At 26.5% G+C, this 15,161-nt stretch overlaps 1 protein-coding gene across 1 annotated transcript; it reads right to left on the bottom strand.

Annotated features, from left to right (window-relative positions):
* Positions 1–2,271: 2,271 nt before the first annotated feature.
* Positions 2,272–14,104, bottom strand: LOC105255175 (proto-oncogene tyrosine-protein kinase ROS-like). Its single transcript, XM_025407929.1, has 10 exons — positions 13,585–14,104; positions 11,987–12,128; positions 7,835–7,925; positions 7,011–7,676; positions 6,411–6,786; positions 5,345–6,329; positions 4,031–4,135; positions 3,626–3,843; positions 2,890–3,360; positions 2,272–2,655 (listed from the first exon to the last, which is right to left on the bottom strand). The coding sequence occupies exons 1-10, from the start codon at positions 13,732–13,734 to the stop codon at positions 2,308–2,310; spliced, it is 3,552 nt and encodes a 1,183-aa protein (XP_025263714.1). The 5' UTR covers positions 13,735–14,104; the 3' UTR covers positions 2,272–2,307.
* Between the last annotated feature and the right edge of the window lie 1,057 nt (positions 14,105–15,161).

Here is a 15,161-nt window from a genome sequence, read left to right as displayed (position 1 = left end):
CTTTAGGAATAAAAAAGTTAAAAATATTGTTTCTTTACAGTTATTAAATATTAGTCATAGAAATTATATAAATTCTTTTATTTATTTATAACCTTGTCAAGTTTTTTCTCAATTGTCATAATATTTTAACAAACAAATCCCGGAAATGATACTATAAATCAGTATAAACCGATAATGCCTCGATAAGAATATGTGCATATAATTATATATACTCATGAACAAGAATATAGAAAAAATATATAATTTATTATCATTCATTTTTAGTCACACTAGCTCCAATAACATTCAATTGTTTCTTAATCAAGGGAAAAATATCTCTTACCTACTTGAATTTAAATCCGAACACATGGAAACACTTTTTCTGGAGGCTGTTTGAAGTGATATAATCCTTCGATAGTTGCCTTTGTCAGTACTAAATCTTTCAATAAAACACATAAAATTCGAAACATAATTTGCATTTTTCGTAAATGTTTGCACTCAATCGGTTCCCGTTGAATTCTGAGTTAATTGTTTTCCTCTGTTAATTCTGATGTGCTAATCGAATTGATATTTATTCATATGTATACATATATTTTTGATAAATTCCTTAAAACTCAGTTTTGACGAATTGCAAGTTATTATCTTCTAATATTATGTTTTTAGACTTCTTTTTATGGTCACGATCACAATATATATCTAGAATTAAAATCTTTAAAAATTATTTGATAAAAATGTTATATATATATGTATATAAAACAAAAATAGTTCTATAAATAAAAATAATTATATGTATATATAATTGTTCAATTTGGATTTTATATATTAAACTTCTTATATTAATTTATTTCTGAGTATCTTCTCTTTGGCATAGGTGAACGTTTACTGTATAAAAAGATATTTTGATTATAAGAAAAGTAATAATGGATTTAAAAAAAAATGATTTATACGTTTTCTGTACATTCACATAATGCAGTTTGAATCAAGCGATACGTAACGCCGTACCGTTTTTGCACATAAATAAGTACAAATTTACAGTACACACATAACTAAAATAAATAATATAATTAATTGCACGAACTATTATTATCATTATTTGCATTGTATAACCTAATAATATAATAATTTATATAATTTATATAATATATTATAACTTTAGTTAATATTAACTTAATATAATATAAACACATAATATAGTATAACTAAAATAAACATAATAAAAAAAAAAAAAAAAAAAAAAAAAAAATTATAACTCATATGTGCATATTCTTATATTTTTTCAACTTATTTTATTTAATTATCCTTTATTTTATTCATATATTATTTTTTTTAATACATAACAATTATATAAATTATTAATATAATATATTAATATAAATAAATAAATAAAAATTTATAATATTAATTACTTTATTATTTTAATTCAACTATTGTAATTACTCTATTTCCAAAAAATGTAATAAACACTTAGTAATAAACACTTTAATTACGTGAAATATAATTGAAAATAATTCTATGTTGCTTCGGTCCGTTTTGTGACTTATTTAGTCCATTCATATATAAAATGATATACATTGTTATTTTCAAAAATGTTTTTATATTATTAAAGAGACATTCTGCATAAGAAGATTTTTAATTTAAACTTTAATATAAAGGTCTCTTTTTAAATTCGTGCATAATAATAGATGTATTTTCAAACATTTTATAAATTTATAAAACTTTTTACTCATTAACAAAGATATATGTACACGCAAGAACTTTTTCGAAATGATACACCGTACTTGTGTGTAAATATATATTTATACATTATTAGTTTTATTAAATAGTTAATGGAGATAAAACAATAAATGTAGTTCATTTTTACAACTGCATACTTTTGTAATCATCAATATAATTTGAATATATAGTAAGTCATTAAATATAAAGATAAGATTTTTATACTTATCTCAAATAATGTAAAAAGTTCGTGCATGATAACTGTTATAAATTCAAAAATAATTTTGTTATTATATACATATATATATATATATTATATATATTTATAATTGCAATTATTAGGTTTTGAATCGATTACTTAAAAAATCAAGTTAGATGTATCATTATATTACGTTGTTGTACAATGAAAACAGATGTAAAATTTTTTAATAATCAAAATTTTATGGAAAGTAAAATTAAAAAATTTCTTTTATCTTCATTGATACATCTTATATTAAGATTAAACCTGAAAATAACAGAATCAATTTAGAAATATTCTATAAATATTTTTCTTACATCAAGATTTATGGAATCGTTCGGAACAGAAAATAAACATTAATTTAATTATATCTATAGCTAAAAAGTATCGACTGGACTCAATAAGGCATCTTCCATGTTCTCTCTTAATACTATAATATTTTTCAGACAAAATTTGAAATTTGGTCTAGCATCCGCTGTACTCCAGCAACGTAGCATCAACTGATACAATGGTGACGGACAATTAAGAGTCATCGGCAACCTGCCTCCAGCACGTACATAATTTACCACTTCTTCATTAGTCTTGGCATTATAAGGTTCCTCACCCAACGATGTAATTTCCCACATTAATACCCCAAATGACCAAACATCACTTAGAGAAGTAAATATTCCAATCACCAAAGATTCTGGTGCCATCCAACGAACAGGAAACAGACCTTCTCCTCTCTGAAACATGATTTAAACTAAAACCTAATTTTTTTATTCAAGTTGTCCATTTTTAGAGTATGTTTAAAATGAAAAATGTTCATTCATCTCTTGTCTTATATAAATAAAAATAATTTATTTATATTTATTATTATTCAAAAAGAAAATGTACAATATTATTATGATAAAAAATGGAAAGAATTTTCAAAAGAAGTCACTTTTTTAATAATTAATTTTTTAAATAATTATATTTACCACGCGATAATAATCATTCCTATAGATATCTCCAGCTAGTCCAAAATCTCCAATTTTGACGATACGATTCTCGCGATTTCTCGCGGATACTAAACAATTTCGACACGCTAAATCTCTATGTACCAAACGCAATTCTTCCAAATAGCAACAGCCTCGCGCAACATCTTCGCACATGGCGAGCAAATCCTGCAAACGCAAAGCATACGTATCTGACGCTTGCAAATTTCGACAATCTCTCAAATATTTTAACAGATCAGTTTCCATCAATTCCAACACTAGTAACGGAGAATCCCCATCTAAACAAATGGCCAACAATCTTAATAGATGTTTGTGTCGAAAATGATTCATAAGCTCGGCTTCCTTTAACAATTTCTTTTTCTCATGAGAAGAAGCATCTTTTGGTATCGTTTTTATTGCAACGGATATCTCTGTGCCCGATCTTTCTAAGTTTTTCACACTTCCTTGAAACACCTGCGAAATATTTCACACAAATTTACATGCGTACTTCATTAGAAAATGTATATAGTTTAATGTCAAGTAACGTTATATTTTATTTTATATTAAATAATTAAACGAAAAATACATAATAAAATGCATGTATGTTGTTCCACCTAAATTTTATATTATGATCTATAATAAAAATTCATGTAATTCGTGTCTTTATTATTATACGTATCTGTTTTGTTGATCTAGAAATTAATATCGTGAAACGTTGCTTGAAAAAATTAATTTTTACCATTCCGAATGCGCCGCTACCAATAAGTTTTGTAAATGTAATTTGTTTAAGTGCGATTTTAGTTATCACACATTCATCCGGATTATAATGTAACATAGGACTGTAAATCATATTGAATTCAGTATTTCGGCAAGGTACTTCATGTAGAATCGCTAATTCCATGTCGACCATTGTTGAAGACAAAAGTTGCTCATTATTATTTCTGCGTTGCCGATATACTATTATAAAATTTGGATTGAATTATGTAATAATATGTGTTATAAAATTTATTACTTTTTAGTAAATTCATTCATTTAATTTTATATAAGTAAATTACTATTTTCAGTAAATTCTTAGATATTTTATCAGATATATGTATATGTATAATCTACAATTCAAGTCGATATCTACATCAAATATACTTACAATGATAAAAGTAGAAGACGCAAATTATAATTATAACGAATAAACTTAACATCAATAATAATAAGTAATATTTTTCCGGTGTTATTCCAGGAGTGCTCGAAATATCTATATTAAGCAAAAATATAATTTTAATATCTTCGTGTGCGTATGTTTTTACATATTTACTTTTATTTATGACTTTATTACAAAATTTTAATTTTTTTAATTTTAGGACTATTCATATCTAAAAAAATTAGCATATAATAATATTATAATATCTATGCAGCACAGAATGTTACAACTACTTTGCAACAATATAGCAATATTACAAATTGCAGTGCAACATTACGGAAACATTGTAGAAATATAAATGAACAAAGTATGAATTAGATATTAGCAAAATGATATTTATATTTAGAAAACAGTGTAAAACTATAACAATCTTTAATTTATCTATTTTTTTATATTTGTATATATGCGATAAATTTTATTCTTTTGCAGAAATCAAATGAATTAATGGCACAGAAATAATATCAGTAGAGTAAATATAATTCTAAGCTAAAGATAAGCATTGCTATTTTTTCATTAAAATATAGATAACATTTTACATCAATATTTTAATATATTTTCTGATATATTTTCACTTTATGTACGAATACGATGTTAATCTTCAAAAATAATATATTTTTTTATTATATTCAGAATAGATACTATTATAACTATCATTATATTTTTCTATGCATTTTTATATATTTTTCACATGCAAATATATATAATTATACGGATCTTTAAAATTTTTAAATATAAATATAATTAGTAATGTTTAATTAATTCTATAACTAATGTTTATATAGGTATAAAGTACCCATTATAAGAGTGAATAGAACATTTAAAATAAAAAAAATAATTTGTAAGTAAGAGTTTAAAGTAATTTTGAATAAAAATATAATATTTCATGTTATATGATTATGTTTAAATATAATTTTACAATATATTTTCTTAGATATGATTATCTTAGATATTGCAAACTTCTATTTACATCAAACTTTTTAATTTTATTTATATGTTTTCAAGATATTTATCCATCAAAAACAAAAATTTTATACATAATATTTTTAAATGATTGCAATAACATTGCATTCTTTTCAATATATTACACCATAATGTTGCTACACGTTTCATTGCAAAAAGCGGACATTTTAATTTTATCACATATTATCTTATAACAATGACTCAGCAGAGTTTCGCAATCTATTTGCAATATTGCAATGTTTCAATAAAATTATTCTTCAATATATCTGCAATCTTATTATATGGGTATTTTCATTTGCTTACCACGTTTGCTACCATGTGTTGAAAAAATAAATCTTTCATCATCGGGCCATATAAAATTCTCCTCATATTCGAGGTATCTCAATATCAAACGAAACTTGTATAAAGTTCCCGATTGCAAATTTTCGATATGATATATTACTTTTTCGTTATAATTTATTTCAACATAATTTGTTGTTTGCCACTTTTCTGTTGCAACATCTTTATACTCTAGTGCAGAAAAAACCGTCAGATTAATGTTTGAAATCCATGAAATGTTCATGCTATTTATGTTGGCCTCACTCAAAATAATATTGTTTGGTTCTGAGTATATGTGATCGATCTTGAAAAAACTCTCATTGTAGAAATCGCTGAAATTACTTGGATACACACGCACGTATATCAAGTAATCTTGTACTGATAGCGACAATTTCATTTTTGTGAAAAATCTGCCGTCTGCCATACGTTTCGGCACATTGATAAATTGTTTGCTCTTTTGTTGGGTGTCGTTCACTAATGTAACTGACTTCCAATGCACTTCGTAGGTCACGGCCTCGCAGATCAGTTTCTTAAGTGGCATCCAATGAACCACTGCTATAGTAGGCGTCAAAGCTACAACACTTATGTTTTTTGGTGCATTAAGCTTACCCAAATTAGTTTTTACTTGTGTCACATTCGATTCGAATGGATTTATTGACAATTGATCAAAGTAAAAATTGCTTAAATTAAACTTCAACTTGTACATTGTAAATGGTGTTAAGTTCTGAATCTCGTAATAACGCTCGTACGACTGCATATTAAATTCTTCATATTTGTTGAGATTGTGATCTAAACAGCTTACAGAGATAGTATATATAGTAGTTGGTAAATTATATTTTTTGCATCCACTCTTTACAACCGGCTCCGGAAGATTTACAATGATGCTGTCTGTCGTTGCAGTCACCTTCTCAAAATTATAATCTTTTTCGTAAGGTGTCAAACATCTCGTTGGAGGATATGGTTGTAAATATTTACCAAAAGCGGAAATTTTATATAAAGAATATTTATCTAAGCCTATTTTTATCTTTTCAACATATTCGTCTACATTTACACTCTTGAGACTTGCATATTTCTTTTCCAAAGCATAGAGATAGTAAACCCTAGATTTAGTAAACACTAAAATGTAAACGTATATTTTGTCAGTCGTTATAGATTCGAAGATTATATTATCACTTATGCTTTTCTTATGTAAAATCGTGTTGCACATAGAAACGTTAATATTTGTTACAATTACGTGATTTTCAGTTAAGCAATAAATTAACGGCTCATTATTCATGTCATCAATTATCGTATGTTTCATTTCAGCCAGAGAAGGAAATTGGCAAAGTGATGAATTTATCTGAACAATTTGCTCGTTTTTTCCATCAAAATATTTCATCATACCATATTTTTTATTCGTCCAATTGTATGATATGCGATATAAAATTCTAAAAAATATATAATTATTTTACTCATTATAAAACATTATTTTAACAAAAACAGAAACTTATATGTAGTAAAAATTCGAAATTCTTATAATTATATAATAACTTAATATTACTTTTTACTTATAATCTTAATTGTAAAATTACGTAAAATTATAAAAAAAATTATAAATTTGCATAAATCTTGAATGGAAAATTATTTTTTCAGTGAACGGTAGTAAACGTACCCCATAGACGGTGATACAATTAAATGGTCGAAACCTTTTTTTGCCATATAAATCTTATCAAATTTAATTATTCCATTTTCCCACATTGTTAAATCGAACTTTACAGTGGCAGAGTAGTCTCCATTATCATAGTATATATATAGATTTCTTGCTACCCAGTCAATGCAGAGAGATAGCACATATAATGCCTTATAATCAAAGGTAACTATTTTTATGATATTATTTTCAGTAATCTTTGATGTCATTAGATTATTTTCAGTAATCTTCGATGTCATTAAATTATTTCCGCGCACCCAATAAATTTTATCTTCTTGCGCGCAGTAAGCGACATCTATTATGTCCCTTTGTTCAACGATATTATTCATAGTATTTGAATCTAAGTCCAATATGTGGATGCCAACATCCGTTACTAATAATAATTTAGGTATTGGATTTTCATGCGTGGTCGACACATTGATGAAATCCGAATAAGGACCAGCAACATCTTCAGTATGTGCACGTACTCGGAAATAATATGTCGTATTAGGTTTAAGTTTATGCACCGTATGCTCCAATATTATAGTTGGGATATTTTTATCGTCGCAGATTTGAATCTCTTTTAAGTCCTCGATGAAAAAACATTGCACTGTGTATCTTTGTAAATCGATAAATTCGGATTGATTCCATCTGTAAAAAAACAAAATTTTAGCCATTCTATATTTAACAAAATTGTAACAGAATTAAAATTTCGATATATTCAATATAAATTTCAACAGTTATGTAGTTGAATTTAAGAAAAAGAGAGAAAAATAAAAGAATACAAACTGAGAATTTAGATTTTTTACCTCAATGTCACAAAAATGTCGTTTACTTTTTCTGTGAATTGACTGTCGAATTGTACAAATGCTCTGAGAGATGGTTTCTTCAAACTGCTTTCTAGAAATTTTAAGCTCGTACATATTAACATAATTATGTATAAGATTAAGTGGATTATCTCTGTAAGAAAGAACAATTTAATGTGAAAATACTCTGATAGAAATTGCCTTACCGGCGCCATAACACTTGTCAGCGCCATGTAAGTTTGCCACGTCAAAGTCTTATTTTCAAAAACTGAAAAGATCCACACACCAGAACCATGGTCACGGCCGATATATAAATGGCGTAATATTATTATAAAATTAAACGGGCACAGATTTGAATTTGATTGAGCTTTTGATGCGGTCCATACTTGCGCTACGTCAGATGCTCAGACATCTTTTCGCTTTGTTAAAAAAGATAACATAAAAACGACCCAATATGACACGTGTTTCTTCACTTGCCACAATGCGGCGACACCAGAAAACTAATCTCTAATTTAAATAAGGAAAAGCTTAGGACGTAGGGTGATGGTGCGGAATGACAATTAAGAATTAATAATACTGAGATAGAGTCACTAATGTTAAAAAGTAATTTAATAAGGAAAAGTCTGTCAGAACAAAAAATTATTTAAATATATTTAAAAAACAAACGCACATTTCGATCTTCTACAGATCCTTTTCAATGTCATACAAAATTATAAAGGTAAACGCTAAAACTTAAAACAAAGAAGGTAATGAGGACCTTAACAACAGTTACAAAATATTTAAAAACGCATGAAATAACGGTCGATATTACGCTTGGTGGAAAACGCAAATTTGTGTAAAATGTCAAACAAAACATAATAAGTGAAATAAAATGCTGCAAAAGAGCTCACCTCGATATCAAGCCTTAATACGCTATAAATGAAATCGGATAGAGAAAGCGTCTGGGTTTTTAATTCCCTCATAAATCCGTCCAAAAAATAAAAATTAAAAATGTCCATAGAAAAGTCGTAGTAATAAAATTAAAAGTTATAATCCAATAATAGATCTCTCTAAAATTCAATCTGTTTAAGCACATCAAAAGAAATAAATTTGAACGTAATCGATAGCAAGGTGGCAGTCTGTAAAACGAAAGAAAGAGAACAAAGAGCAAGCACAATCGGGACAGCACTTTATACACAAAATTGTCATAAAACTTATATACCAGTTAAAAATTAATTAAAATTATCAAACGTAATAGAGGTACATACTAGCCAGTAAGCAAAAATTAGGTAAAAAAACCAAGTCAAGAATAATGAAAAGATATGGAAACCAAGAAGGCCGAAACTAGAATGGATGTGAAAGAAGAAAGAAGTAAAAGAAAGGAGTAGAGAAGGAAATCGAAAAAGAGGAAGGAAACAAAGAATGGAAAAGAAAAGAGGAAAAGATGACATAACATTAGAAAGAAGATGGCAGAGGAGCAGGAGGTTTTTGAACAGGGAGACATTTATTAATGATAGATAGATAAGAATCGTCCAACAAACAGATAAAATTATGTCCCAACAATCTATGCATCGAAACTACTATAAAATTATCAGACGATTTGTTAATATTCGAATGATGTTTTTAGATTTTACACGACTTTACACAACAATAGTCTTGAGCTAGCTCTCTCTAGTAATAATAAACTAAAGGGACTCATTAAATTACACAAAGATCCACTACCCAAATTTTATCATTCGAACGTTACTTACAAAATTACCTGTAATGATTGTGATGCTTTTTATGTAGGACAGACGGGCAAACGTTTAATTATCAGACTAAAAAAACACCGTTCGAATATTAACAAATCGTCTGATAATCTTACAGTAGTTTCAATGAATAGATTGTTGGGACATAATTTTAACTGGGACGATACGACAATATTAGACCAAGAACTCTCCTACAAGAATAGGCTAGTTTCTGAGATGTTGTACATCTGCCCACAGAAAAATAGTTTAAACATCCGAAGTGATACCTCGTTGTTGGACGATTCTTATCTACCTATTATTAATAAATGTCTCCCTGTTCAAAAACCTCCTGCTCCTCTGCCACCTTCTTCTTCATTTCATGTCGTCATTCCTTCCTTTTCCCTTTCCTTTTCCTTTCTTTGTTTCCCCTCCTTTTACGATTTCCTTTTCTACTACTTTCTTCTACTTCTTTTTTCTTTCATATCCAGTTCACATCTCGGCCTTCTTGGTTTCCACATCTTTTCATTATTTTTGACTTGGCTTTTTCTATCTGATTTTTGCTTACTGACTAGTATGTACCTCTATTACGTTTGGTAATTTTAATTAAGTTTTAACTAGTATATAAGTTTTGTGACAATTTGTTAATTGCATAAAGTGTTGTCCCTCTTTGTCCTTTTTCTTTCTTTTTACAGACTGCCACCTTGCTATCGATTATGTTCAAATTTATTTCTTTTGACGTGCTTAGACAGATTGAATATTAGAGTGACCTATTATTGGATTATAACTTTCAATTTTATTACTATGACTTTTCTATGGACATCTTTAATTTTTTAATTTTTTTTGGACGGATTCATCGAGGGAATTAAAAACCTAGAACGCTTTCTCTATCCGATTTCATTTATAGCGTATTAAGGCTTAGTGTCGAGATGAGCTGTGCTTTCTTGCAGCATTTTATAGCCACTTATTATGTTTTGTTTGACATTTTATTCAAATTTGCGTTTTCCACCAAGCGTAATTCCGACCGTTATTTCATGCTTTTTTAAATATTTTGTAACTGTTGTTACGGTCTTCATGACCTTCTTTGTTTTAAGTTTCAGCGTTTACCATTATAATTTTGTATGACATTGAAAAGGATCTGCAGAAGATTGAAACGTGCATTTGTCTTTTAAATATATTTAAATAATTTTTTGCTCTGACAGACTCTTCCTTATTAAATTACTTTTTAACATAAGTGACTCTGTCTTAGCATTATTAATTCTTAATTGTCATTCTGTTCCACCACCCTACCGTCACGGTACTAAGCTTTTTCTTATTTAAATTTGTATTATTATTATACGGACCTCTTCTCGTTTTTTAAATAAACTCGTATTCAATTTTTTATAACGTGTATATAAAAGACTGATACACACATAAGATCTAAAGTATATTTTTCTTCTTTTGTGGATAGTATCGCCAAAAAGAGGCTGCTTACACGGCTTACATGGCTTACAGAGCCATGGCTCTCTGATTGTGTGCAAGTGAACCGCGTTTTCTTCTTAACGTCACTTTATCAATTAAATTAATTCAATTTTTGACAAACTAAATTTTTAAAAATTATTTAATAATGTGGATTCCTTATGGGATTGAAAACTTTTTTTCTTGTTAGATTTCAGAATTTTTTTTCCAATTTTAATAATATTTTTAGGCGATTTGGTGTTGTGTAGTACGATTTTTTATCAATAGTCAAATAGTTCAATAGTATTTTTTCGTAAAGCAATATTACGCTATACTACAGTAATTCCGCATCTGCCCTATGACAATATCTTACTAGAACCACGTTAATGCAATGTTAACACCACACAAAATTCATTTCAACGTGGTGCCAGCGGACAAAACATGATGATTTCGAGGATGGCGCTTATCAGCGTTATAATAGCTTCTTAAGTGGCAATGTGACACGCTGGTCAGCTATACAAACGGTCGATTAAAATTTCTATCAGAGTAAACGAAAGAGAAAAAAAATGTAAATTACAGAATATGGAAATTAGCACAGCATTGACATTTAAAAAAATAATATAAGAATATTTTGCGTCATTTAAGATTTAGAAAAGTAATCGTTAATTCATAGTAAAAACGAATAAATAACTTTTAATAAAATGAGAAGTACTTTTCAAAAAATTCCTGTAACTTAAGAAATCAGAAGTATAATATTTGAGATTGCTTTGAAACGAAGTAGCAAATTAATAAAATTGACTTTACCTTAAATCATGACAACTTTTATGTACAATGTTATGTTTATATTATGCTTTTCTATTTCTTTTTGGACAGAATTATAATAGAATTTATATTCTTCTCACTACTGGAAGATATTTTTAGATTTGATTTCTATTCTCTCTTGAATTTAAATTATATTTACACTTTTTCGTCATTGATTTTGTTATTAATGTTATATGCATTTTTTACAACTTACCGATAGATTCTGGGATGATAGAAGTATTTGCAAGTGTATCTTCATCGACTTCTCGCTCATTTTTCACAGTACTATCAGAGTAACTGCGGTCAGATTTGAAATTTAGCATATGCTGAACACTTTTCTCGTACAGTGAAATATCCTTCATAAAGTATAACATACGAAAAGCATTAAGTGAATATCGTTGAAGAGGTTATGTCTCGTGCTTTTTATGATAAATTATATAAATTATAAAATTATACGAAAAATTGCTTATTTTATGTTTGCTTAATAATACCGATTTGATACATACATATATTGAGAGAATTGTATTCTCAACTTAAGAATATGCTTATCTTTAAAATATATACTAAAATAGGCGCCAGGAGGAGATCCTCTTGGCGTTATTCTAAAGATAAGTGGCATATTCTTAAATTGAGAATACAATTTTTTTTAGTGTACCATTCCTAAATGATATATATATATTGAATGTGATGTAGTTTTATTCATATCGTAAAATATTTTTTATTTATTTTTTTTAAGACATCTTGTAATCAAACATAACTCATATCAAAAAGAAAATCAATCATTAGGTTAACAAGAGTCAATGATGATTCATAACAGCTTTTACAAATAATACATGCGAAAGTGTAGCTCTTTGCAATTATTAAAACAATTTTGTCTAACTATTTGATTCTTTCTCATGATAGGTTAGTTAATTCTTCTCAATTTTACAGTTACTTAATATTTTTTTCAAAAATTTAACGATATTATTAAAGTTTTATTAATGTTTGTACTTCAAAAATGTTAAAAATATTGTTTCTTTATTAAGTATTAGTTGTAGAAATTATATAAATTCTTTTATCTATAATTTTATTAAATTTTTTCTCGATTATTGTTATATTTTTAACACAAATTCTAAAGATGATAGTATAAACCGATAATACCTCGATAAGAATATGTGTATATAATTATATATTATTGGATATATGTATATGTAAAATGAAAATTAATATAAATTTTAGCATCTAGCGACTTTCTAAATTAAATTTATAAAATGAAATCTATATTAATATAAACCTTACACTATATATTGATAAATATTATTAAAATATCTAGAAAAATAAAAAAATTTTAGAAGTTGTAGAAAAATGACATAAAAGACTGTTCATGTGTCATCGTATATATGTATATATTAATGTCGCTATATAGTAAGCAGCAAACTTTATTAATTTTAAAAATTGTTATTTTTAGAAATAATAATTATATATATATATATATATATATATATATATATATATAAAGAGAGGGGGGGAAGAGCCAGAGAGAGAGAGAGAGAGAGAGACGAGAGAGAGAGAGAGAATAATACAATCATTTTAATATACTGTTTTAATTAAACTAATATATTATACTATATATAACACATCCATTTATAAATAAAATTTCAAAACTTTATACATCTTTTTTTTACAAGACCCTTTTTTATGTTGGATAATTATTTTATTTTATCTTATTATATAGATAGAGAAAGTATATATAATTTATTATCATTCATTTATGAATTACTAGCTGCAATAATATTCAATTATTTCTTGAATGAAACGAAAAATATCTCTCACCTGCGTGAAGTTTAAATCTGGATACATGGAAACATTTTCTTTCTGAAGACTGTTTGAAGTGGTATTTTTCGGCATAAACGTGATAGTTGCTCTTGTCAGTACTAAACTTTTCCATAAAATACATAAAATTGTTCCAAATATAATTTGCATTTTTTGTAAATGTTTGCACTCAATCAGTTTCCGTCGAATTTTTAATTAGTTGTTTTTCTCACGCTACTAATTCTAATGTGTTAATCGAATTAATATTAATTCATATATATATACACATTATTCGTTGTGTTACTACGTATGCTTTTTAAAATCCTATTATTTGTACACAATTACACGTTTTCTGTGATATTCATATGATGCAGTTTGAATCAAGCGACAAGTAACGCGCTAGCGGTTTTTGCCTAGTAGCGAGCACAATGATAACTGACTTCGAATGATCAATCTGATCATGTGTTGCCATGACGTCTTATTAACTGCATTCCGTTTGTAATTTATTTTTCTCTACGATGCGATACTCGGCGTTATTTCAAAAAGAATTAAAATCTTTAAAAATTATTTGACTAAAAAGTTATATATGTATAAAACAAAAATAGTTATATACATAAATAAAAATAATTATATGTATACATAACTGTTTAATGAATTTGATTAAACTTTTTATATTAATTTATATCTGAGTATTTATTTCTGAATATTTATTTCTGAATATCTTCTCTTTGCCATAGAAGAGAGGCGTTTATTATATGAAAGATATTATGATTATAATGAAAGTAATAATGGATTTAGAAAAAGTGATTTATACGTTTTCTGCGACATTTATGTAATGTAGTTTGAATACCTAACGCGGTAGTGATTTTACACTAGTATCAACAAATACAAATTTGCAATATCATATAAATAACTAAAATAAATAAAATAATTGTACGAAGTATTATTATCGTTCTTTGGATTAAATAACTTTATAATATAATAACGTATATAATATAATTTTACTTAATATTAATTTTAATATTAATTTTAATATTAATATTAATTTAACATAATGTACTTAATATAATATAATATAATATAAAAACTTGTAATATTAATTACTTTATTATTTTAATTATACTATTGTAATTTTATATACAGCAATCTTTATACATCAGTGTGCATTAATCCATCCAATTCAATCAAATTCTCTCTTTCTCCAGTTATAAATCATCAATTATTTTATTTCCAAAAAAGTGTTATAAACACTTAATTACGCAAAATATAACTGAAAATAATTCTGTGATGCTCTGGTCCCCTTTTGTGACATATATTCAGTCCATTCATATATTAAATAATATACAACATTTTTATTTTCAAAAATATCTTCATTTTATGAAAGAAACTTTCTGCATAGAATGATTTAAACAAGTATTTATATAATGATCTCTTTTTAAATTCATGCATAATAATAGACGTGTTTTCAAATATTTTATAAATTTATAAAAATTTATTCCCTCCACAGCAATGATATATGTACGTACAAAAAATTATATGTATAATTTGAAATAGGAAAAAGCTTTAAAACATAATATAAAAAAAGCTTGAAAAGAAAA

This window comes from Camponotus floridanus, unplaced genomic scaffold (genome assembly GCF_003227725.1).
Source record: "Camponotus floridanus strain SB8 unplaced genomic scaffold, Cflo_v7.5 scaffold194, whole genome shotgun sequence".
In the NCBI taxonomy this organism is placed as follows: domain Eukaryota; kingdom Metazoa; phylum Arthropoda; class Insecta; order Hymenoptera; family Formicidae; genus Camponotus; species Camponotus floridanus.
The sequence above is the reverse complement of the archived record's forward strand: the minus strand, read 5'-3'. Positions and strand labels throughout refer to the sequence as shown.

Coding starts and splice junctions, on each gene's coding strand:
- LOC105255175 (XM_025407929.1), bottom strand. CDS start 13,734: ATGCAAATTATATTTGGAACAATTTTATGTATTTTATGGAAAAGTTTA. Junction 7,677..7,834: donor GACATTTTTGTGACATTGAG/GTAAAAAATCTA, acceptor GTTTTTTTACAG/ATGGAATCAATCCGAATTTA. Junction 6,330..6,410: donor AATATGCAAGTCTCAAGAGT/GTAAATGTAGAC, acceptor GCTTTTGGTAAA/TATTTACAACCATATCCTCC.